This window comes from Bison bison, unplaced genomic scaffold (assembly GCF_000754665.1).
Source record: "Bison bison bison isolate TAMUID 2011002044 unplaced genomic scaffold, Bison_UMD1.0 scf7180017864461, whole genome shotgun sequence".
Classification (NCBI taxonomy): domain Eukaryota; kingdom Metazoa; phylum Chordata; class Mammalia; order Artiodactyla; family Bovidae; genus Bison; species Bison bison.
Window position 1 is genome coordinate 2,674,596 of NW_011495023.1, and position 22,994 is coordinate 2,697,589.

General features: G+C 36.2%; 1 protein-coding gene across 1 annotated transcript in view; it reads right to left on the reverse strand.

The window, feature by feature from the left end:
• LOC105003087 (coiled-coil domain-containing protein 7-like) overlaps nucleotides 1-22,994 on the reverse strand; it is a 52,557-nt gene that overhangs the window by 21,807 nt on the left and 7,756 nt on the right. The window contains exons 4-12 of the mRNA XM_010860056.1: nucleotides 19,888-19,971; nucleotides 18,806-18,826; nucleotides 18,471-18,503; nucleotides 16,801-16,967; nucleotides 10,761-10,822; nucleotides 8,768-8,824; nucleotides 6,359-6,431; nucleotides 3,321-3,351; nucleotides 2,839-2,928 (exon numbers count right to left, since the gene is read on the reverse strand). Coding sequence (XP_010858358.1) covers nucleotides 2,839-2,928; nucleotides 3,321-3,351; nucleotides 6,359-6,431; nucleotides 8,768-8,824; nucleotides 10,761-10,822; nucleotides 16,801-16,967; nucleotides 18,471-18,503; nucleotides 18,806-18,826; nucleotides 19,888-19,971 — 618 coding nt within the window. The remainder of the gene's footprint in view (nucleotides 1-2,838; nucleotides 2,929-3,320; nucleotides 3,352-6,358; nucleotides 6,432-8,767; nucleotides 8,825-10,760; nucleotides 10,823-16,800; nucleotides 16,968-18,470; nucleotides 18,504-18,805; nucleotides 18,827-19,887; nucleotides 19,972-22,994) is intronic.

Here is a 22,994-nt window from a genome sequence, read left to right on the forward strand (position 1 = left end):
TGGAGTAACAGGCAAATTTGGCCTTGGAATACGCAATGAAGCAGGGCAAAGACTAATAGAGTTTTGCCAAGAAAATGCACTGGTCATAACAAACACCCTTTTCCAACAACACAAGAGAAGACTCTATACATGGACATCACCAGATGGTCAACACCAAAATCAGATTGATTATATTCTTTGCAGCCAAAGACGGAGAAGCTCTATACAGTCAACAAAAACAAGACCAGGAGCTGACTGTGGCTCAGACTATGAACTCTTTATTGCCAAATTCAGACTTAAATTGAAGAAAGTAGGGAAAACTACTAGATCATTCAGGTATGACCTAAATCAAATCCCTTATGATTATACAGTGGAAGTGAGAAATAGATTTAAGGCCCTAGATCTGATAGATAGAGTGCCTGATGAACTATGGAATGAGGTTCGTGACATTGTACAGGAGACAGGGATCAAGACCATCCCCATGGAAAAGAAATGCAAAAAAGCAAAATGGCTGTCTGGAGAGGCCTTACAAATAGCTGTGAAAAGAAGAGAAGCAAAAAGCAAAGGAGGAAAGGAAAGATATAAACATCTGAATGCAGAGTTCCAAAGAATAGCAAGAAGCAATAAGAAAGCCTTCTTCAGCGATCAATGCAAAGAAATAGAGGAAAACAACAGAATGGGAAAGACTAGAGATCTCTTCAAGAAAATCAGAGATACCAAAGGAACATTTCATGCAAAGATGGGCTCGATAAAGGACAGAAATGGTATGGACCTAATAGAAGCAGAAGATAGTAAGAAGAGATAGCTCAATACACAGAAGACCTGTACAAAAAAGATCTTCACAACCCAGATAATCACGATGGTGTGATCACTGACCTAGAGCCAGACATCCTGGAATGTGAAGTCAAGTGGGCCTTAGAAAGCATCACTACGAACAAAGCTAGTGGAGGTGATGGAATTCCAGTTGAGCTATTCCAAATCCTGAAAGATGATGCTGTGAAAGTGCTGCATTCAGTATGCCAGTAAATTTGGAAAACTCAGCAGTGGCCACAGGACCGGAAGAGGTCAGTTTTCATTCCAATGCCAAAGAAAGGCAATGCCAAAGAGTGCTCAAACCATCGCACAATTGCACTCATCTTACACGCTAGTAAAGTAATGCTCAAAATTCTCCAAGCCAGGCTTCAGCAGTATGTGAACCGTGAACTTCCTGATGTTCAAGCTGGTTTTAGAAAAGGCAGAGGAACCAGAGATCAAATTGCCAACATCCGCTGGATCATGGAAAAAGCAAAGAGAGTTCCAGAAAAACATCTATTTCTGCTTTATTGCCTATGCCAAAGCCTTTGACTGTGTGGATCACAATAAACTGTGGAAAATTCTGAAAGAGATGGGAATACCAGACCACCTGATCTGCCTCTTGAGAAATTTGTATGCAGGTCAGGAAGAAACAGTTAGAACTGGACATGGAACAACAGACTGGATCCAAATAGGAAAAGGAGTACGTCAAGGCTGTATATTGTTACCCTGCTTATTTAACTTCTATGCAGAGTACATCAGGAGAAATGCTGGACTGGAAGAAACACAAGCTGGAATCAAGATTGCCAGGAGAAATATCAATAACGTCAGATATGCAGATGACACCACCCTTATGGCAGAAAGTGAAGAGGAAATAAAAAGCCTCTTGATGAAACTGAAAGTGGAGAGTGAAAAAGTTGGCTTAAAGCTCAACATTCAGAAAACGAAGATCATGGCATCCAGTCCCATCACTTCATGGGAAATAGATGGGGAAACAGTGGACACAGCATCAGACTTTATTTTTCTGGGCTCCAAAATCACTGCAGATGGTGACTGCAGCCATGAAATTAAAAGATGCTTCCTCCTTGGAAGGAAAGTTATGACCAACCTAGATAGCATATTCAAAAGCAGAGACATTACTTTGCCAACAAAGGTCTGTGTAGTCAAGGCTATGGTTTTTCCTGTGGTCATGTATGGATGTGACAGTTGGACTGTGAAGAAAGCTGAGCACCGAAGAATTGATGCTTTTGAACTGTGGTGTTGGAGAAGACTCTTGAGAGTCCCTTGGACTGCAAGGAGATCCAACCAGTCCATTCTAAAGGAGATCAGTCCTGGGTGTTCATTGGAAGGACTGATGCTGAAGCTGAAACTCCAACACCTTGTTCACCTGATACAAACCAACTCATTGGAAAAAACCCTGATGCTGGGCAAGATTGAAGGCGGGAAGAGAAGAGGATGACAGAGGATGAGAGGGTTGGATGGCATCACCGATGCAATGGACATGAGTTTGAGTAGGCTCTGGGAGTTGATGGACAGGGAGGCCTGGCGTGCTGCAGTCTGTTGGGTTGCAAAGAGTCAGACATGACTGAGCGACTGAACTGACTGGTGGTAATTTAGAACATAGCATTCTTTTTTTTTCAAAGCACTGCTGCTGCTGCTAAGTCGCTTCAGTCGTGTCCGACTCTTTGCAACCCCATGGACTGCAGCCCACCAGGCTCCTCCGTCCATGGGATTTTCCAGGCAAGAGTGCTGGAGTGGGGTGCCATTGCCTTCTTTCAAAACACAGTTGCTGCCAATTAATAGAGCTTCTCAAATGGTGCTAGTAAGAAAGAATCTGTCTTCCAATGCAGAAGACATAAGAGACCCAGGTTGAATCCCTGGGTAGAGAAGAGCCCCTCGAGTAGGGAATAGCAACCAGATCCAGTATTTTTGCTAGGAAAATTTCAGACAGAGGAGCCTAGAAGGCTACAGTTCATGGGGCTGCAAAGAGTCGGACATAACTGAGCACAGGCTATCAATTATTAGTACTGGTATGTATGCCATTTTCAGACACTAAAATTAACTAACCTCTGTACTTTTCAACTTTTGTAGTTCATTTTCCAGCATTAATTTCTCCTCTGATAATACTTGGAGATCACTTTGAATCTGTGTGTATTTCTAAAAACAAGTATTATAACTTCATTAATAATGAAAAGCAAACATATCAATATGGAGAGGTTATTCGGGTACTTGATTATTAAAGTAAAAAAGTCTTTTTTAACTCATAGAAATCATGAACCACTGGTATTAATCTGCATAGTGAAGTTATAACAGGTGCTGAAAGAGGCAAAGGTACTATGATTGACAATGGAAATTCAGAGACTGTGGGATATTATAGTTCAGTATTTCAAGTCAAGTGTTTCTGAGTGATTTAATAAAGTCTACTAAAATCAAAAGAATAGACAAAAATTTCCAGCTCGCATATGCATAAAAATCTCTTGAATAAACTAAGCATCTATCAGCAACATCAAGGACAAAGTGCAAATTCAAACTGAGAGCACTATACTTACAGCCTCTAACATCAGTTGCTCATTCATAGCTCTGAAAAGCAAACCAAAAATATAATTTTAAATTTTTATTTATGTAATATCATGTATTTTCTATGTAAAAAAAATTAATATAAATAAGGTTAGAGTATACTTTGACTAGCATTCCAAAATTTCAGTGTTCTTCCTAGAGATACTGTTCGATTGCTGTATATCTTTCCAAAACTTGTTCCATGGATTTATGACACTTTATATACCTATTGTACACTTTTTCTTAATGAGCTGGATGTTTGTTTTGTTTCCTTTTTCATATAAATGACATCACTGGATATGTTCTCAACATTTTTTTCACTTAACACAACTTCTGAGATCTATTTATATAGGTAAACATAGATTCCTCTCACTCCCTTTAAATACAATTTCTTATTCCATATCAAGAGTTGGCAAACTTTTTCTGTAAAGAGCCAGATAGTGAGTCTTTTACACTTTACAAACCAGTTAGTCTTGTCACTACCAGCCAGCTCTGCAGTGGATATGGCTGTGTTTTAACAAAACTTTATAAACAGAAACAAGCTTCAGGCTAGATTTTTTTTTTTAAACTTTACATAATTGTATTAGTTTTGCCAAATATCAAACTCATGGACTGCAGCTTGCTGACAACTGTTCCATAGTACAGATAAACTATTTTTTGGACTAATGAGCTTTTTATTAATTATAATCAGAATTTTTTAAAGTTTTATTATGATTAACATACTATAAAATTAACTCACTTTATACAATTCAATACCTTTTAATATATTCACTGAGTAACAATTGTTGTTTAGTTACTGAGCTGTATTGAACTCTTTTCCGAACCCATGGACTGTAGCCAACCAGGCACCTCTGTCCCTGGGATTCTCCAGGCAAGAATACTGGAGTAGGTTGCCATTTCCTTCTCTAGGAGATCTTCCTGACGCAGGGATCGAACCTGTGTCTCCTGCATTTCAGGTAGATTCTTTACTGCTGAGCCACCGGGAAAGCCCAACAGTAACTATTACCACTATCTAATTTTAGCACATTTTAATTGCTCCAGAAAGAAATGTGGTAGCCATTAGCACTCACTCACCATTTCTCCCAGCACTACCTCAGTCCTGGCAGTCACAAGTCTATTTTCTGTCACTACATATTTCACATAAAAAGAATTACAAAATATTGGTCTTTTGAGACTGTTTTCTTATACCTAGCATAATGTTTGTAACACGTATTAGTATTGTGTTCCTTTTATTGTCAAATAACATTCCATTGTATGGATATAATCACTTTATTAATTCATTTATCAGTTTATGGGCATTTGGGTTGTTTCCACTTTTTGGCCACTATGAATAATGCTACTATAAACATACTTGTACAAGTTTTTGTGTGGACAAGTATTTTCATTTCTATTAGGTATAAATATAGAAACAGAATTTCTTAGTCATATGTCAACTGTATATTTAACATTTTGAGCAACTAGCAACTATTCCATAGCAGATGTACCACTTAAATTCCCACCAGCAATGTATGAGGGTCCCAATTTCTCTATATCCTTGCCAATACTGGTTACTGCCAATTGTTTTCATTGATATTATAGCCATCACAGTGCTAGTGGATACGAAGATGTATATGACTATAGTTTTGATTCCCTAGTAACTAATGATGTTCAGTATCTTTTCCTGTGCTTATTGACCCTTTGTATATATTGTGTGGCAAAATACTTATTTGGATTATTTGCCCATTGTCAAATATGATTATTTATCTTTATGATAGAGGTTAAGAGTTCTTGTATATATTCTGGGTCTAAGTTCCATATCAGATACATGATTTATGAACAGTTTCCACATTCTATGAATTGTCTTCTCATGTTCTTAATGGTATTATTTGCAGCACAAGTTTTTAATTTTTAAGTTCATTTATTTTTTCTTTAGTTGGTTGTTCTTTTGATATCTTAAGAAACCATTGGCTAACTCTAAGTAAAAATATTTACTCCTATATTTAAAAGGTTTAATTTTAGCTATGAAATTTACATCTGGTATTTTGAATTAATTTCTGTGCATGGCACAAAGAAAAGGATCCAACTTCATTCTTTTGCATATGGATATTCAGTTCTCTAAGCAGTTATTAAAAAAAAAATTATTCTTTCCTTACTGAATGGTCTTGACCTCCATGTTGATAATCAGTTAACCATAAATGTAATGATTTATTTCTGGACATTATTTCCATTCATTCTAGCCCACTGATCTATATAGGTTTATCCTTACACCAATATTACATTGTCTTGAGTACTATAGGTGTATACAGAGCTAAAATTAATGAAGTATGAGACCTCCGACTTTGTTCTTCTTAAGAGTTCTTTGACTATTCTGAGTTCTCAGCACTCTTTTCATCTTGCAAAACTGAAACTCTATACCCATTAAAAAAGAACTTCCCATTCCTCATCCCTCCTTGCAATCACCATTCTATTTTCTCTCTGGGTGAATTTGACTACTTAAAATGCCTCATAAGTGAAATCACACAATTTTGTCTTTTACGACGGGCTTATAATTACTCAGCATTAAGGTCCTCAAGATTCATCCGTGTTGTACCATATGTTAGAATTTCTTTCCTTTTTAAGACTGAATAATATTCCATTGTATGTATACAACACATTTTCTTTATCTTCATCCACTACTGGATACTTGGGTTGCTTCCACATCTTTGCTATTTTTAATGATGCTACAGTGAACATGGCTGTACAAATCTCTCTTCAAGACTGTAATTTCAATTTGGGGGGTTACATTCCCAGAAATGAAATTGTTTTATCTCTACCTCATGATCCAAAAAAACGAATCATATTTTTTGAGGAATTGACATACTATTTTCTGTTGTGGTCATACAGCTTCACATTCTGTATGATTATAATTTTAAGCTTCAAAATTAAACATATCATAAAAATTAGCAAAATTAAAATTTTTAACAGTAGTTTTATTTTCTATGTTTCCAATTTATCTGAAATAAATATGTACTTGTATTTATAATGAGGAAAAGGAGTTATTTTAGAAGCTTACCTTTCTAATTTATTTGCCTGATTTTCAAATATTTTCAACATGGTATTCAATTGATTAGTTACAGGAGAAGTTTCTATTGTTAAAAAAAAAAAAAAAGGAAAACATTTAAAGGTATTACAAATGGGAGGGGCTATATGTATATGCTGACAAAACTCACTGCTATATGTGAGAACCAAACAACGAGGAAACAGCAGAAATGTGCAACATATAACAAGGGGACCAAATAAATTAAGTATATCAAGATGCTAAGTAAACCAGAGACCTTGCTTTGGGAGGGTCAGTACTCCCTGAATATTCAGAGTATATTGGAAGAAGTCAGCTTTAGAAGAATAAAATTCAGAATTTCTTATAGGTAAGAAAGTATTTAATAACGCTTATACAGAAAGTAATATGGTATAACAAACAATATTTTAAAATTAATCCAATAAAAGCATAGCACATAATTTTAAATTATGTCCTGTATACAGTAAAAGTTTACAAAGAAATCAAGTATTATTTATGTCATAATCTGAAAAACAGTTCTCAAGAGGGAGAAAGGACCCTGCTATGGACTGAGTATTTGTGTTCACCCAAATTCATGTTAAAATCCTAATCTCCAATACAATAATAATTAGAGATGGGGTCTTTGAGAGATTATTAAATCATGAGAATGGAGCCATGTGAGACACAAGAGAGCTTGCTTGCTCTCTCTTCGTGGTCTCTCCATTATTTAAGGACACAGCAAGAAGATGTCCATCTGCAATACAGGAAGGAAGCTCTCATCAGAACCTGACCAGGATGGAACCCTGATTTGAACTTCTCAGCCTCCAGAACCATGAGAAATACATTTCTATTGCTTAATCCACTAGTCTATGGTGATTTGTTATGGCAGCCCCTAAAATGGGTCCATATCTACAATTCTACTAGTTCAGGAATTTCAACTCAGTAGCATAGAACGTGTAGATGAGAATATTACATATCCATTGCCAAATGGAACAGCTTGGAAAATCATCCAATTGCTCTTCCTCAAGACCTCATTATGAATTACCTTAAAACAGAAGAAAAAAGATCAGAGACTCCAAGTCTCATTGAACTGTTCTATTATAGTTAAGACCCTTTTCTGAGCAGAGTGTCTCTGGTTAACAAAGTGGTTTAAAAGTTATTTTAAAGTAGCCAAATTTTTCCTTAAAAATTATGAGTAAAATTTTTACTTGTAAAAATAGTAAAAATTTTACTATTTTAGAATGGTTTTATGATTAGAAGATGTGTTCCATTGGTCTATAAGTGGGCACAGAGACCTCTGTTTTTGTCCATGATGGTGCATCAGGGACCAGAGTTACACTTTCACTTTAAACCTATTAAAAACTGGACAAATATACGACATAGTATTCAGAAAACAGAAGGGACAAGGCAGTAATCCCTCACAGAAGGAAAACAAAGAACTGCTCAATGATGACCCTACCTTACTGCCTGAAGTTCCAGAGCACAGCATAAGGAAGGGAAACCCATATAAAGTTACTGGTCTTGAGTTCACAGACAAGGTTTAGAGACTGGAGAGGCCAAAGCAGCTAGAATTCACAGGGCACAGTAGTAGACAGAAGACAGTGGCATAGATTGAGGAAGAGCGAGCTCTACAGACATGCAAATGGTTCCCCCTAAAGCAGAGAGAGACTTTTACTGTCTACTCCAAAGCTCTAGATATCTTTCTATCCAACCTACTCAGTCAGGGCTGCCTCAAACCAGAAGTCTCTATAGACCTTGGGAGTACTACAGAACGTATAGCAGGCCTTCATTTAAACATGACACTGTTAGAGTTTATAGCTGAAGCTGAAAGAACAGGATTACCATCAACTTTTTCCAACCAAGTCTTATTTTCCACTTCCAAAACAGTATTCCACAGCACACATAACATGATTGTTTGAAAATTCTCCCCAGTATTAAGACATAAAAAAGGCAGTTTCTCCTTTCTGTTGATAAGTAGTCAGAAGTTTGAATTCTAGCAGCTCTTTATATTCATGAATTGATAGGTACTCAGCTACAAAGTATAAGTGTATATGGGATGATCTGTAATTCACAGTAACAGAGTCTACAAATGACCTCTTAAATTTATCACTGCTCCTTCCTCAAAGGTCTACCACCTCTGAAACACTTTTGTAGCATATTCTAATCATAATTAAAAATCCTCCACACCAAGTAATAATATGGAACTCCTTAAAAATGAGTCTATTAAAAAAAAAAACAGTATTTTTGGTAGGCAGTAGCTAACTAAGAATTTCAATATTTACTTGATAGCCAGCTCAACTGTATGGCTCCAAACTCCGGGGAATTTATGTTTTAACTTAACAAGTATTATTTTAAATTATAGAAAATTATAGAAATACACATAACAGAAGTTATTAATACAATGATGTTTAATGAGAAGAAACTTACGTGGCTCAGTCACAGAAACATCTGTAATTTCTTCAGTTGAGTGTGTTTTTATGAATTCTGAAATAATTAATAGTTATTAAGTTTCAATATCAATCATATATATCAATTGAATTTAAATTTCATATTTTTTTAAATAACTCATTCAAGAGAAAATTCCTGGGCTTCCCTGGTGGCTCACTGGTAAAGAATTTGCTTGCCAGTGCAGGAGACACAGGTTCAATCGCTGGTTGGGGAAGATGCTGCATGGAGCAGAGCAACTGAGCCTGCACCACAACTACTGAGTCTGAACTCAGGAGCCTGTAAGTCACAACTACTGAAGCCCAGGCATGCTCTGCCACAAAGAGAAGCCTGTGCACTGCACCTGGAGAGTAGCCCCAGCTCTCTCCAACTGGAGAAAATCCTGCACAGCAACGAAGACCCAGCACAACCAAATGTAAGTAAATATTTTTTTAAAAAGAGAACACAAAAAGTCTAAGAAAAGCAACAAAGCTGCCAATATTGTAGATTCTCTGAATCAGGCAACAAATTGTAACATCTAAAACAATGTGCATAACAACTGAGTGATGTGAACTCACCATTTTCTCAACAAAACTTGCTTTTCCTCTTATATTCTCCCAGTTATGATTACCATCATCTAATCTCCCTTCCTTTCATATCCAAATCTGCCCCCTTTCCTCTCTTATTTGTACTCTAATACAGTTGAATTGGTGTATCACTATGCAGTTACAGGAGAAGGCAATGGCAACCCACTCCAGTACTCTTGCCTGGAAAATCCCATGGACAGAGGAACCTGGTAGTCTGCAGTCCATGGGGTTGCACAGTCGGATATGACTGAAGCGACTTAGCAGCAGCAACAGGCACTTATCACACATTTAAGATACAACAGTTAACTTCCCTTTCTTACTCCCAACCCCCAAATCTACCTTCTCAATGTGGCCAGAATAATCTAAAATTCAACATGCCACTTCCCTATAAAAAAGTCTTCAATGATTCTCTAATTAAATATATTGGCGGGGGTGGGGGGGAGAAAGTGTTGCTTAGCACAGAATCTAATCCCTTGGCATAGGCTTTCTCCTATCTTATCCCTTCCTATTACTCCGTACTTGAATACCATACCTGTAGTAAGGTAGCACTAGTGATAAGAACCCACCTGCCAATGGAGGAGACAGAGGAAATGCAGGTTTGATCCTTGAGTTAGGAAGATACTCTGGAGGAGCACATGGCAACCCACTCCAGTATTCTTGCCTGGAGAATCCCATGGACAGAGGAGCCTAGAGGGCTGTGGTCCATGGGGTCGCAGAGTTGGACATGACTGGAGGAACTGAGCGCACACACGCGGTAATTCCCTATTCATGCTGTTTCTCATGCTATACCCTCTTCTTAAAATACCAAATATCTCCCTTCTACACTTGACAAAATCTTACTGATCCATTGTTGTTGTTGTTTAGTCACAACATTGTGTTTGACTCTGCAACCCCATGGATTGTAGCCCTCCAGACTCCTTTGCCATGGGATTTCCCAGGCAAGAAAACTGGAATGGGTTGCCATTTCCTTCTGCAAGGGATGTTGCAGATCCCGGGATGAAATCCACATCTCCTGCACTGGAAGGCAGATTCTATACCACTGAGGCCACCAGGGAAGCCCTTTAAGGTTGCATAAAACCTTAAGTCTCTCAAGCTGAACAAGCTGGCTCCTTTCTATGGAATCATGGCAAATAACACACATCTTTTTCATGCATTACACTATATTAAGATAATACATAATATGCTTGTATCCATGCCATGTTGTGGATTTTGAGGGTAAAAACCAAGTTTTATTAATTTTGTATACTCCCAGAATTTTAAACATAAGACCTTGTACTGAAAAGATCAATTACTACTGAATATCTTTATCATTGTATAATTTATATGGCTATAAATTTTTACACTTTAAATCTCAAAATGTTAGTGTATTTAGGAAACCCTATAAAGCCTGGACTTGAGCAAAATATCACCTTCAATTTTCTGCTTCACAGTTTCATAAGTTTGCACATCTTCTGGTGGAATTCCACTATCCCTGTTAATATTTAAATAAATAAAACATATTATCAAACAATTTAAATTACACTTAAGAACCAGAATATATGTTCTAGACATATGCAGTTTGTAAAATAAAATTTAATGTTTTCTTTAACCTTTATTCAGACATTAAGGTAAATTATCTAGTAAATAAGTAAAAAGTATCAAACTATGTAATTCTATGAATTCTATATATTGACAGAGTGTATTCCATGAATATAACTGGGCATATTCCATGAATATAATTAGGCATACCATGTATATGACGTATTCTATGAATATAATTAGGTATACCAACAACCACATAAATGAAACTAGTAAAAATATATTTGGTATAAGCATGACATTTCTTTATATCAATATATTATTAATATGTAATCAATTGTTAAGAGCACAAGTTCTAGAGTCAGACTGCTTGGCTCAAAACCTATTTTATCCATTTACTAACTATGTGATCTTGGGTAAGTCATTTAACCTGAGCCTCAGTTTCTTAATCTATCAAAATTGGGTATTAGGGTACCTATTTCATAAGGTAGTTATAGGACCAAAAGACACACATAAAGTTACTAGGAAAATACCTAGCACACATCTGATGCTTAAATTTCAAGTATTAACATATGAAATTAATCCTATGCTTCATAATAGATAGCACAGGTGAATTTATAACTGAACCTCTGAACCAAGGCTCTGTTATGCAGTTCCCATTGAAGCCAACACAAGTATCATTCCCTTCATTCCTTTAAGTCTAGTCATTGACATATGGAAAGATCAATGAAGTTACTGCATAATAAATAGTAGCCTCTACCAACGACGGGTATTTTCTATTTTAACACTGTAAAATGAAAGGGTTTTGTTAATGTTTAATGTAACAAAATGGTTGTTGATTAAACGGAAAGTTTTACTAGGATAAGTTACTATACCAGATATGGTTAGGGATAAGGGAACAAATGAGTTGAATTAAGGTATCCATAAAAATTCATATTTATTTACTATTTATTACATGTGATAGGAAATATGTAGATGTGCATGACTGGTTCTGATCTTAAGAAAGTAACAATCTTGACAGGAAAACTTACACATGAATAATCAAATTAATAACTTATGAAGTTAAATTGGTAGCTAATCATTAATTCACAATAAAACTATTAGGTATATTATTTGTTGTCAAACAATAGGGGACAAGAAAGAAGTAAAAAAAGAAGAGATCTCTACAGGATGGATTTCTCAACCCCAGTACTATCGACATTTTTTTTTTTTTTAATTTTTTTATTTATTTTATTTTTTATTTTAAAAAAGAATCCACCACAGGTATACATGTGTTCCCCATCCTGAACCCTCCTCCCTCCTCCCTCCCCATACCATCCCTCTGGGTCATTCCAGTGCACCAGCCCCAAGCATCCAGCATCGTGCATTGAACCTGGACTGACATCTCGTTTCATACATGACATTTCAGATGTTTCAATGCCATTCTCCCAAATCTTCCCACCCTCTCCCTCTCCCACAGAGTCCATAAGCCTGTTCTATACATCAGTGTCTCTTTTGCTGTCTCGTATACAGGGTTATCGTTACCATCTTTCTAAATTCCATATATATGCGTTAGTATACTGTATTGGTGTTTTTCCTTCTGGCTTACTTCACTCTGTATAATAGGCTCCAGTTTCATCCACCTCATTAGAACTGATTCAAATGTATTCTTTTTAATGGCTGAGTAATACTCCATTGTGTATATGTACCACAGCTTTCTTATCCATCTGCTGATGGACATCTAGGTTGCTTCCATGTCCTGGCTATTATAAACAGTGCTGCGGTGAACATTGGGGTACACGTGTCTCTTTCCCTTCTGGTTTCCTCAGTGTGTATGCCCAGCAGTGGGATTGCTGGATCATAAGGCAGTTCTATTTCCAGTTTTTTAAGGAATCTCCACACTGTTCTCCATAGTGGCTGTACTAGTTTGCATTCCCACCAACAGTGTAAGACGGTTCTCCACACCCTCTCCAGCATTTATTATTTGTAGACTTTTGGATCGCAGCCATTCTGACTGGTGTGAAATGGTATCTCATAGTGGTTTTGATTTGCATTTCTCTGATAATGAGTGATGTTGAGCATCTTTTCATGTGTTTGTTAGCCATCTGTATGTCTTCTTTGGAGAAATGTCTATTTAGATCTTTGGCCCATTTTTTGATTGGGTCATTTATTTTTCTGGAGTTGAGCTGTAGGAGTTGCTTGTATATTTTTGAGATTAGTTGTTTGTCAGTTGCTTCATTTGCTATTATTTTCTCCCATTCTGAAGGCTGTCTTTTCACCTTGCTGATAGTTTCCTTTGATGTGCAGAAGCTTTTAAGTTTAATTAGGTCCCGTTTATTTTTGTTTTTATTTCCAATATTCTGGGAGGTGGGTCATAGAGGATCCTGCTGTGATGTATATCAGAGAGTGTTTTGCCTATGTTCTCCTCTAGGAGTTTTATAGTTTCTGGTCTTACGTTGAGATCTTTAATCCATTTTGAGTTTATTTTTGTATATGGTGTTAGAAAGTGTTCTAGTTTCATTCTTTTACAAGTGGTTGACCAGATTTCCCAGCACCACTTGTTAAAGAGATTGTCTTTAATCCATTGTATATTCTTGCCTCCTTTGTCAAAGATAAGGTGTCCATATGTGCGTGGATTTATCTCTGGGCTTTCTATTTTGTTCCACTGATCTATATTTCTGTCTTTGTGCCAGTACCATACTGTCTTGATAACTGTGGCTTTGTAGTAGAGCCTGAAGTCAGGTAGGTTGATTCCTCCAGTTCCATTTTTCTTTCTCAAGATCGCTTTGGCTATTCGAGGTTTTTTGTATTTCCATACAAATTGTGAAATTATTTGTTCTAGCTCTGTGAAGAATACTGTTGGTAGCTTGATAGGGATTGCATTGAATCTATAAATTGCTTTGGGCTATCGACATTTTAGACTGGATAATTCTTTGTTGTAGGGGCCTGTCTTGTGTATTTTAGAATGCAGTGTCTCTGACCTGTACCTAGTAAGTGCCAGTAGCATTCTTCCACTTCCTAGTTGTGACAATCAAAGTGTCTACATACAAATGTCTTCTGGGGCACAAAATAGCCCTCATGTGAGAATCAGTGCTATAATGAAGCTCTACCATGGCACTCTATCAACATTACACAGGTTCATAAAGTCTACATAAATAAGACTTGACAGCAGCCAGATCCAAATCTTAATTCAATGCCCTAAAATTTCTGCTAGAGAAAGAGAAGATAAGCCTGGTGAAGAGAGTCCATTAGATAGCTTCTCATTCCTGTCTCATGGAAGACTGACACAAACTTATTTTTCATCTATCCCCTATTTCCAGTTGAACACGGGGCCTCCTACCCCCTCTCTTCCTTACAGCCCAGCTGAAGGATTCCATTAAGACTATAAAGATGCATACAGCAGAAACTAACACAACACTGCAAATCAACCATACTCCAATAAAAAACAATAAAAAATAAGATATTATAAAGATGCATGGCTCTAGTTTAGACTTTTCTCCTTTGACGTCAGCAACAAATTGCTTCTCTAGCCTGTCACCTGGTCCCTTCTGCTCTGTGTCATCCTGTGGAACAAGGAACACAGGGAGCTGACACCATGCTGATCTTGCTCTTGCTGTTGGCCTAAGTAATTCAACACCATTTGTGCCCACTGTCTCCGTACTACCCTAATATTCCAAAGTATGATAAGCCAGTCTCATGGCTACCACTATGCTGCTACTTCGGGGCTGCCTGCTTGCCAATAATATAAACAAAAGTATGTTTGAAAAATAGTTTTAAGATACAATGAAAGAGGATAGAAAGTACTGAGGAAGTTTAGCAGAATGAATTGGAAATAATTGGGCAAATTATGAAGTTTATGAAGATTATAAATCAGATAATACTAAGTGAAATATCTCAAAACTGGAATTTTGTTCAGGCTAACTTTTCACTAAGGGAGAAAAGGTCTGATATTCATATAGTGGTATTATATAACAGTAACACTGGGATTCCACTGACCCAATTGGAAAATAGCTCTTCCCTGAGCCATTCAAGTTTCTGCCAACTGCCCTGCCCCCTCAACCTTTCCAGGATCCAGCACCTAAAGGAGTAATCCTTAGCACATACAGGACCCTGTTTCAGTGATAATATCTATTCTAATCAGTTGGTGCCCATATTATCCTGGTTCTTCATATATTTGGCACTACCACCAAGAACAAAACAGTATGTGCCCAAAGAATATAAATTACACACGCACATTTTTTTCTAGAACCAAAAAAATTTTTAAAAGGAAAATTATAGTTTGGGTTGGAAATAAAAGCAGAGTAAAAGTATTTTATGTCAAATATAGAAGGAAATGCTGCCATTTGTGACAATATGGATGAACCTGGATGATGTTACACCAAGTGAAGTAAGTCAGAGAAAGATGATTAATGTGTTATTTCACTTACATGCAGAGGCTAAAAACTCAAATTCTTAGAACCAGAAAGTAAAATGGTGGCTGCCAGGGGCTGAAGGGGGTTAGGAAGATGGGCTAATGTTGGTCAAAAAGTACAAACTTTCAGTTACAAGTTGAAAAAGTTCTAAAGATCTAATGTACAGCATGGTGCTTACTGTTCATAATACCACTGTTATCATATACCTGAAATTGCTAAAAGAGTAGATCTGAAGTGTTCTCAAGGAAAAATAATAACCACAGAGGTACAATATATTCTATGAAGATACCCTATGAAGATATTATACAATGATTTACTCATCTACTTCATTTCAAGAGAGCTAAACCTCAATAGACAACAGAAGTATTCTTGTAATCATTTTAATCTTCCTCCCACCTACCAAAAAAAAAGGATTTTCTCAACTATAAAGTAGTAATTCATTCTTTGGAACATATCCCTGTTCATATGCAACACCAGCAATGGTGTTCTTGAATAATGAAATATTTCACTATGCCTTAAATATATTATGGAAGACACCAAATCAAACTGAGAAAAGAGTTTATAAACCAGATATTTCAAAGCCAGTAGTGTTCAACAGAACTTTCAAACCATAGCTACATGTGGCTACTAAGCACTTGAAATGTTGTATGACTAAAAAATTGGTTTTTTAATTAAATTGAATTTTAATAGGCACAGGTGCCTAGAACCATTTCAAACTACTAAAAATTTCAAGTAGGAGTGAGCTAATTATATCTTCTAATTTGATCTGGTCCCATCACTTCATGGGAAATAGACGGGGAAACAGCGGAAACAGTGTCAGACTTTATTTTTTTGGGCTCCCAAATCACTGCAGATGGTGATTGCAGCCATGAAATTAAAAGACGCTTACTCCTTGGAAGGAAAGTTATGACCAACCTAGATAGCGTATTCAAAAGCAGAGACATTACTTTGCCAACAAAGGTCCGTCTAGTTAAGGCTATGGTTTTTCCTGTGGTCATGTATGGATGTGAGAGTTGGACTGTGAAGAAGGCTGAGCGCCGAAGAATTGATGCTTTTGAACTGTGGTGTTGGAGAAGACTCTTGAGAGTCCCTTGGACTGCAAGGAGATCCAACCAGTCCATTCTGAAGGAGATCAGCCCTGGGATTTCTTTGGAAGGAATGATGCTAAAGCTGAAACTCCAGTACTTTGGCCACCTGATGCGAAGAGTTGACTCATTGGAAAAGACTCTGATGCTGGGAGGGATTGGGGGCAGGAGGAGAAGGGGACGACAGAGGATGAGATGGCTGGATGGCATCATTGACTCGATGGACGTGAGTCTGGGTGAACTCCGGGAGTTGGTGATGGACAGGGAGGCCTGGCGTGCTGCGATTCATGGGGTCGCAAAGATTCGGACACAACTGAGCGACTGAACTGAACTGAATTTGATTTAGAAGCTCTATGTACAGTATAATACCTGAATCATTATCTTATAAGCGTTACTAATTATACACCTACTCTTACTTTTTTAAATTCTTTTAATGCTTTTAACATTTTACTTACTTGGGTTTAGACAACAGTTCTCTGAAGTTGCCTTTAGACCCTTCTTTAAGGCGATTTTTCAGTTCTTCAAGTTTGTGTACCTGCTTTACTATTTGTGCAATGCTTAAACTGACTGTTTTATCAGGTGTTGGAAACTCTGCTTCTGAAAAAGTTTGATCTTTGCTTATCTAAAAATAATAAAATTATCCAATTACTTGGGAAATACTCATTATGCTCCCATACCTCAAAGAAACTTCATTTCACTTATATCTAAATAAATTTTATATTGTCAATCTATAACTATAATGAAATACTAATTTTACAAATATATGAGCAACTCCCTAGCAACAGAATTACAGTAAGTGTTGGTTTTTATATGTCAAAACTCAAATCCAATCTTGTTTATTTTTTTAATATATAAGGATTTTAAGTAAGTTAAATAACAATTTTAGCAGAATCAGTTAAAGGTAACTCAAAATATTTAAAAAAGAATGCTAATCCTTGGGATGAGAGGATAAGTTAGGAAAAAAGTAGTTAAGCCATAGTCTTTGCGGCATAGCAAAGAGAAATTCTAACACTGGGAATTTAAAACAGATACTTCACCTTACGAACATTAACCTGGAATGGGATTAAAGATATAACAGCATGAAGTACTGGGTGATGTCCTAGAAGTCTGAGACTGTGGGATGAAGAACAAATGGAAGGGAAGCAGGAGATAAAGAAATACCTTATGGACAAAGGCAAGATCCCAAATAAGAGGATACCAGTTATAAACTGAACCTTTAGTGACATAGCAATCAGCTACAATTATCCATATACTGCATGTCATCAAAAATACACTCTCTATTGTCCCTGTTTATAGCAGTGGAACATTTCTATCTTGACAGGCAGCATGGTATTAACCTTTGTCAGCAGAGGGTCCTGAAAATTTAGAGGAGGAAGAAGCTTTTCTTCCAAGTTCTGTCATCTCTCTGCTTAATCCTAGGGCAGTACACTGTGTAACTAGTACTATTCACCTACAGCAAGTTTTAACAGCACCCACCCCCATGGATGGCTTTCTGGCAGGTCCCTGGTATGGCACATTCCCCACAGGCATCTTCTCTCAGAACTTTAATTGGACTAAACAATAAACACAGCCAAGGTAGAACTAGTATAATTCTCTAACTCCCTAAAGCTACCCAGGAAATCATTCTGCTGTATTAATAACATATATAAAATCTTTTTCAAAGTGGAATTTAAAGCCCATAAGGATAGGGACCAGCATTCCTCAAACTGGTGGCAAAAATGTGAAAATGAAAGTATTAAAAAATCATTAAAGTAACATTAAATTTAAAGAAAAACAAATACAAAATTTTATGAATAAGCATATATCATACTATGAATTTTTACACAGGAGAAATCTTTAAGTTGATAAGGCCTCGTGTCACTTATTTACTATTTTAGTAAATTATGGAAAAAATAAGTTAAAATTCCATTTCAATTTTAGAAGAATGAGTCAAATTCAAAGTAAGCCAGACAATACAGGAATATTGTGTATAAATCACTAAAAAACATTTTATTCTACCTATTTATTCCTCCTCTTTCTAAGTCAAAAGATTATAACCAATGGTTATTAAAATTCTTAAATTTATACTTCAAATTGGTTTTCAAATGAGACAAAATATTTAATTAATAAGAAATGCTATGCTTACCTCTTCCATCTGATTGACCTGTCGCTGAAACCACTTTTTAAAAAAGAAAACAAAAAGAAATATTGACAACTTAATTTCTGCAGTGAAATAAATGAGTCCGTATGTCTATGTGTATGTGTGTGTCTATGTATCAAATATTAGCCCTACATCAAATATCATTTTATCCTAGTGTTCAGAATGGAGCTAATGCCACATAAAACTGAAACATAAAATTTTTAAATATATATAGTACCAAGTTTGGGAGCTTTTGTTTTTCATTTCTTCAAAACTTAGAAAACTTTTTCATTTATATGCATTTCTGTATTAAATTATAGTAAGCAATATATTGAACATACCTTAAAAAGAGATTCCAAAATCTGGAAAATAAAGTTTTAATTAAAACACTTAAAAATAAAATTCTTACAACATAAAATATCTAATTCAAGTCTCTTGAAATTTTTAATCACCAAAATATACTAGTTACTAAAACACACCTATAAATCTATAATCCAAATCACAACAATTTTATATTTACAGATGGTTTTTAGTATATCTTGCCAAGACAATTTAGTTCTAGGAAAAAAAGAATTTTCCATCCTTAATAGATCTATATTAAAAAAACTCAACTCACATTTATGATTTCATGTATTTTCTTAATATAGGTAAGAAAAGAAAATTTAAATTCCTCTCAGAAAAGCACTATTTTTTCCACAGAGCAGATAGTACAATAATGAAAAGCATTATCATTATTATTTTTTAAATATAACTTTGCTATACTAAAAGATCTAAGAGTCAAGATATAAAATATTACACTACTACTTGTTTTTTTTAATGGAAAATGCAAAGAACTAGTTTTGGAGATTGAGAGAAAATGAATACACAAAACCCATCACACAGTCTAAAATACCAATATTTACCACTTTCAAAATGTAATGCTAAACTGATAACCTTTGCCACAAAAACAACCAAACTCAATCACAACCAAGTAAAACTTATTAAAGAAAAATTTTATTACAAACATTCAGGCAGGAAGAAAAGTTGCTTAACTGAAAGAAATCAGAATAAGCATAGGGAATTTCCTGGCAGTCCGTACTCACTTTAAAAACAATAAAATGTAAATACTACATATGAAAATACTAATGACCCATTCAATGCTATAAATAAAGGAAAATTCACAGAAATAAATGCCTATGATGATAAATAATGCTTTCCAATGCCTTTTATAACAACTTAAGGCACCATACCTAGACTAATATTGCTGACTGGATAGTCATATTTAACATCAAACAGCAAATATAACTAAGTATTTTTTTACTAAAATGTTACTAATAACTAACAATAATTTAATTAGTAATTATCAGTTTATATTGTTTTATCATTTTAAACTTATGATTAAAATATTAAGTAACATACTTGGCAGTTTACATAGAATACATACATTATGTTCTTCCTTAGCTGCTGCTTCTAACTGAGTTGCAAATTGTGAACAACATATTAAGAATGAAGTCAGATCATCCCCAACCTTATGAAAAAAGCAGCAAAACACAGTCACTTTTATTTCAGAATTCATATGCATATCCATCCATATTTCAGTATACTTAACTGTTTTTTAAAATAGCTTTGTATGTGTAAATTATGTCCCTTGAAATGCATCAAGATAGGAAACCATGTTCACTACACTAGCAAATTCTCCTGGAAAGAAAGTACATTCTGAGAAGTGGTTCAATAATGACATATACCCAACTATGTCTTTCCTTACATTCTCCTTTACACAGATGCAGAATATCAGGCATTCCAGCCTTCAGACTCCTGAAATTTGCAGGTAGCCAAAAACAAAATATAGGACTTCCCTGGTGGCTCAGACGGTAAAGCGTCTGTCTACAATGCGGGATACCTGGGTTCTATCCCTGGGTCGGGAAGATTCCCTGGAGAAGGAAATGGCAACCCACTCCAGTACTCTTGCCTAGAAAATCCCATGGATGGAGGAGCCTGGTGTCCATGGGGTCGTAAAGAGTCGGACACGACTGAGCGACAAAAAAAAATTTAAAATATACAAACTATACAAAAATATAAAATATATAAAAACAAAATATACACTTAAATATGCATTATAGTAATGCTTTGTGTTAGAAATGAATGTTGACTATGACTTCTGATTTATAAGCATACTTACCAAGAGGTATAGTCTTTCATCCTCATTTAATGAGCAATAGAAATTTTTGAAGAAAAAGTTACATATTAAAATGTCACAATGACTGAATCACTTTTAGTAGAGCTGCTGCTGCTAAGTCACTTCAGTCATGTCTAACTCTGTGCAACCCCATAGACAGCAGCCCACCAGGCTCCACCATCCCTGGGATTCTCCAGGCAAGAACACTGGAGTGGGTTGCCATTTCCTTCTCCAATGCATGAAAGTGAAAAGTGAAAGGGAAGTCGCTCAGTTGTGTCCGACTCTTGGCGACCCCATGGACTGCAGCCCACCGGGCTCCTCTGTCCATGGGAGTTTCCAGGCAAGAGTACTGGAGTGGGGTGCCATCGCCTTCTCCAAATGTACTGTAGTACCTGGAGCTTATTAAGAGTACTGGAGTGGGGTGCCATTGCCTTCTCCGTTCAGTAGAGCAATGATGTGTAAATCAGACAATTGACCAAAGATTTTTTAAAAATCTCAGATGCTTATAAACAGTTATAACATTCTCAACAGAATATTCTCCAAGAGGAATATGTTCCCTCAACATTACATTTTAAACACACTCAAGTTCATACTTTTTTTTATCATGGTAAAAACTGATAGTCATATAGGAGACAGAGGGGGAAAATAGTCATTCAGGAGAGTGGTAAAATGAATTAACCAGAATTATTCACCAATAGAAAATGAGACCATCTGAATACTTGGGGATTTCCTCCCACCTATATTCAGGTCACAAATAGAAGATGAAGATCAATTTGATCAAGATAAACATTCTTTTTCAAGTATACATGGAAATTATCCAGGACACATGCTGGGCCACAAAGTAAGCCTCACTAAATATAAGAAAATTGAAATCATATCAAGCAAACTGTCTGACGCTGTGATGCCAGAAATCAATTACAAGGAAAAAAAACCTGCAAAAAACACAAGTACATGGAGGCCAAACATTATGCTACTAAACAACCAATGGTTCACTGAAGAAATCAAAGATGAAATAAAAAAATACCCAGAGACAAATGAAAATGAGAACATTATGACCCAAAAACTATGGAATGCAGCTAAAGCAGTTCTATAGAGGGAAGTTTATAGCAATACAAGCTTATGTCTGGCAAGGAGAAAAATCTTAAACAACCTAACTTATACCTAAAACAATTACAAAGAACAAATAAAACCCCAGGTTAGTAGAATAAAAGAAATCGTAAAGAATCAGAGCTGAAATAAATTATAGACTAAAAGAAAAAAAATAGAAAAGACCAATGAAACTAAAAGCTAGTTCTTTGAAAAATTAAACAAAATTGATAAACTTTTAGCAAGAGTCATCAAGAAAAGAAGGGAGAGAACACCAATCAATAAAATTAGAAGTGAAAAAGCAAAAGTTACAACCAAATCATAGAAATACAAAAGATTATTAGACTACCATGAGCAACTATAGGCCAATAAAATGGACAACCTCAAAGAAAACAAAAACAAATAGAAAATATGAACAATTATCAGAAATGAAATTGAAAGCGCAATTTTAAAACTCCCAATAAGCAGAAGTCCAGGATCAGATGACTTCACAGGGGAATTCTACCAAATATTTAGAGAAGAATTAACACCTATCCTTCTGAAAATATTCCAAAAAACTGTAGAGGAAACAACACTTCCAAACTCATGCTATTAGGCCATCATCAGTTCAGTTCAGTTCAGTCGCTCAGTTGTGTCCAACTCTTTGCGACCCCATGAATCGCAGCACGCCAGGCCTCCCTGCCCATCACCAATTCCCGGAGTTCACTCAAACTCATGTCCATTGAGTCGGTGATGCCATCCAGCCATCTCATCCTCTGTCGTCCCCTTCTCCTCCTGCCCCCAATCCCTCCCAGCATCAGAGTCTTTTCCAATGAGTCAACTCTTCGCATCAGGTGGCCAAAGTACTGGAGTTTCAGCTTTAGCATCGGTCCTTCCAATGAACATCCAGGACTGATCTCCTTTAGAATGGACTGGTTGGATCTCCTTGCAGTCCAAGGGACTCTCAAGAGTCTTCTCCAACACCACAGTTCAAAAGCATCAATTCTTCGGCACTCAGCTTTCTTCACAGCCAACTCACACATCCATACATGACCACTGGAAAAACCATAGCCTTGACTAGACGGACCTTTGTTGGCAAAGTAACGTCTCTGCTTTTCAATGTGCTACCTAGGTTGGTCATAACTTTCCTTCCAAGGAGTAAATGTCTTTTAATTTCATGGCTGCAATCACCATTTGCAGTGATTTGGGAGCCCAAAAAAATAAAGTCTGACACTGTTTCCACTGTTTCCCCATCTATTTCCCAGGAAGTGATGGGACCAGATGCCATGATCTTTGTTTTCTGAATGTTG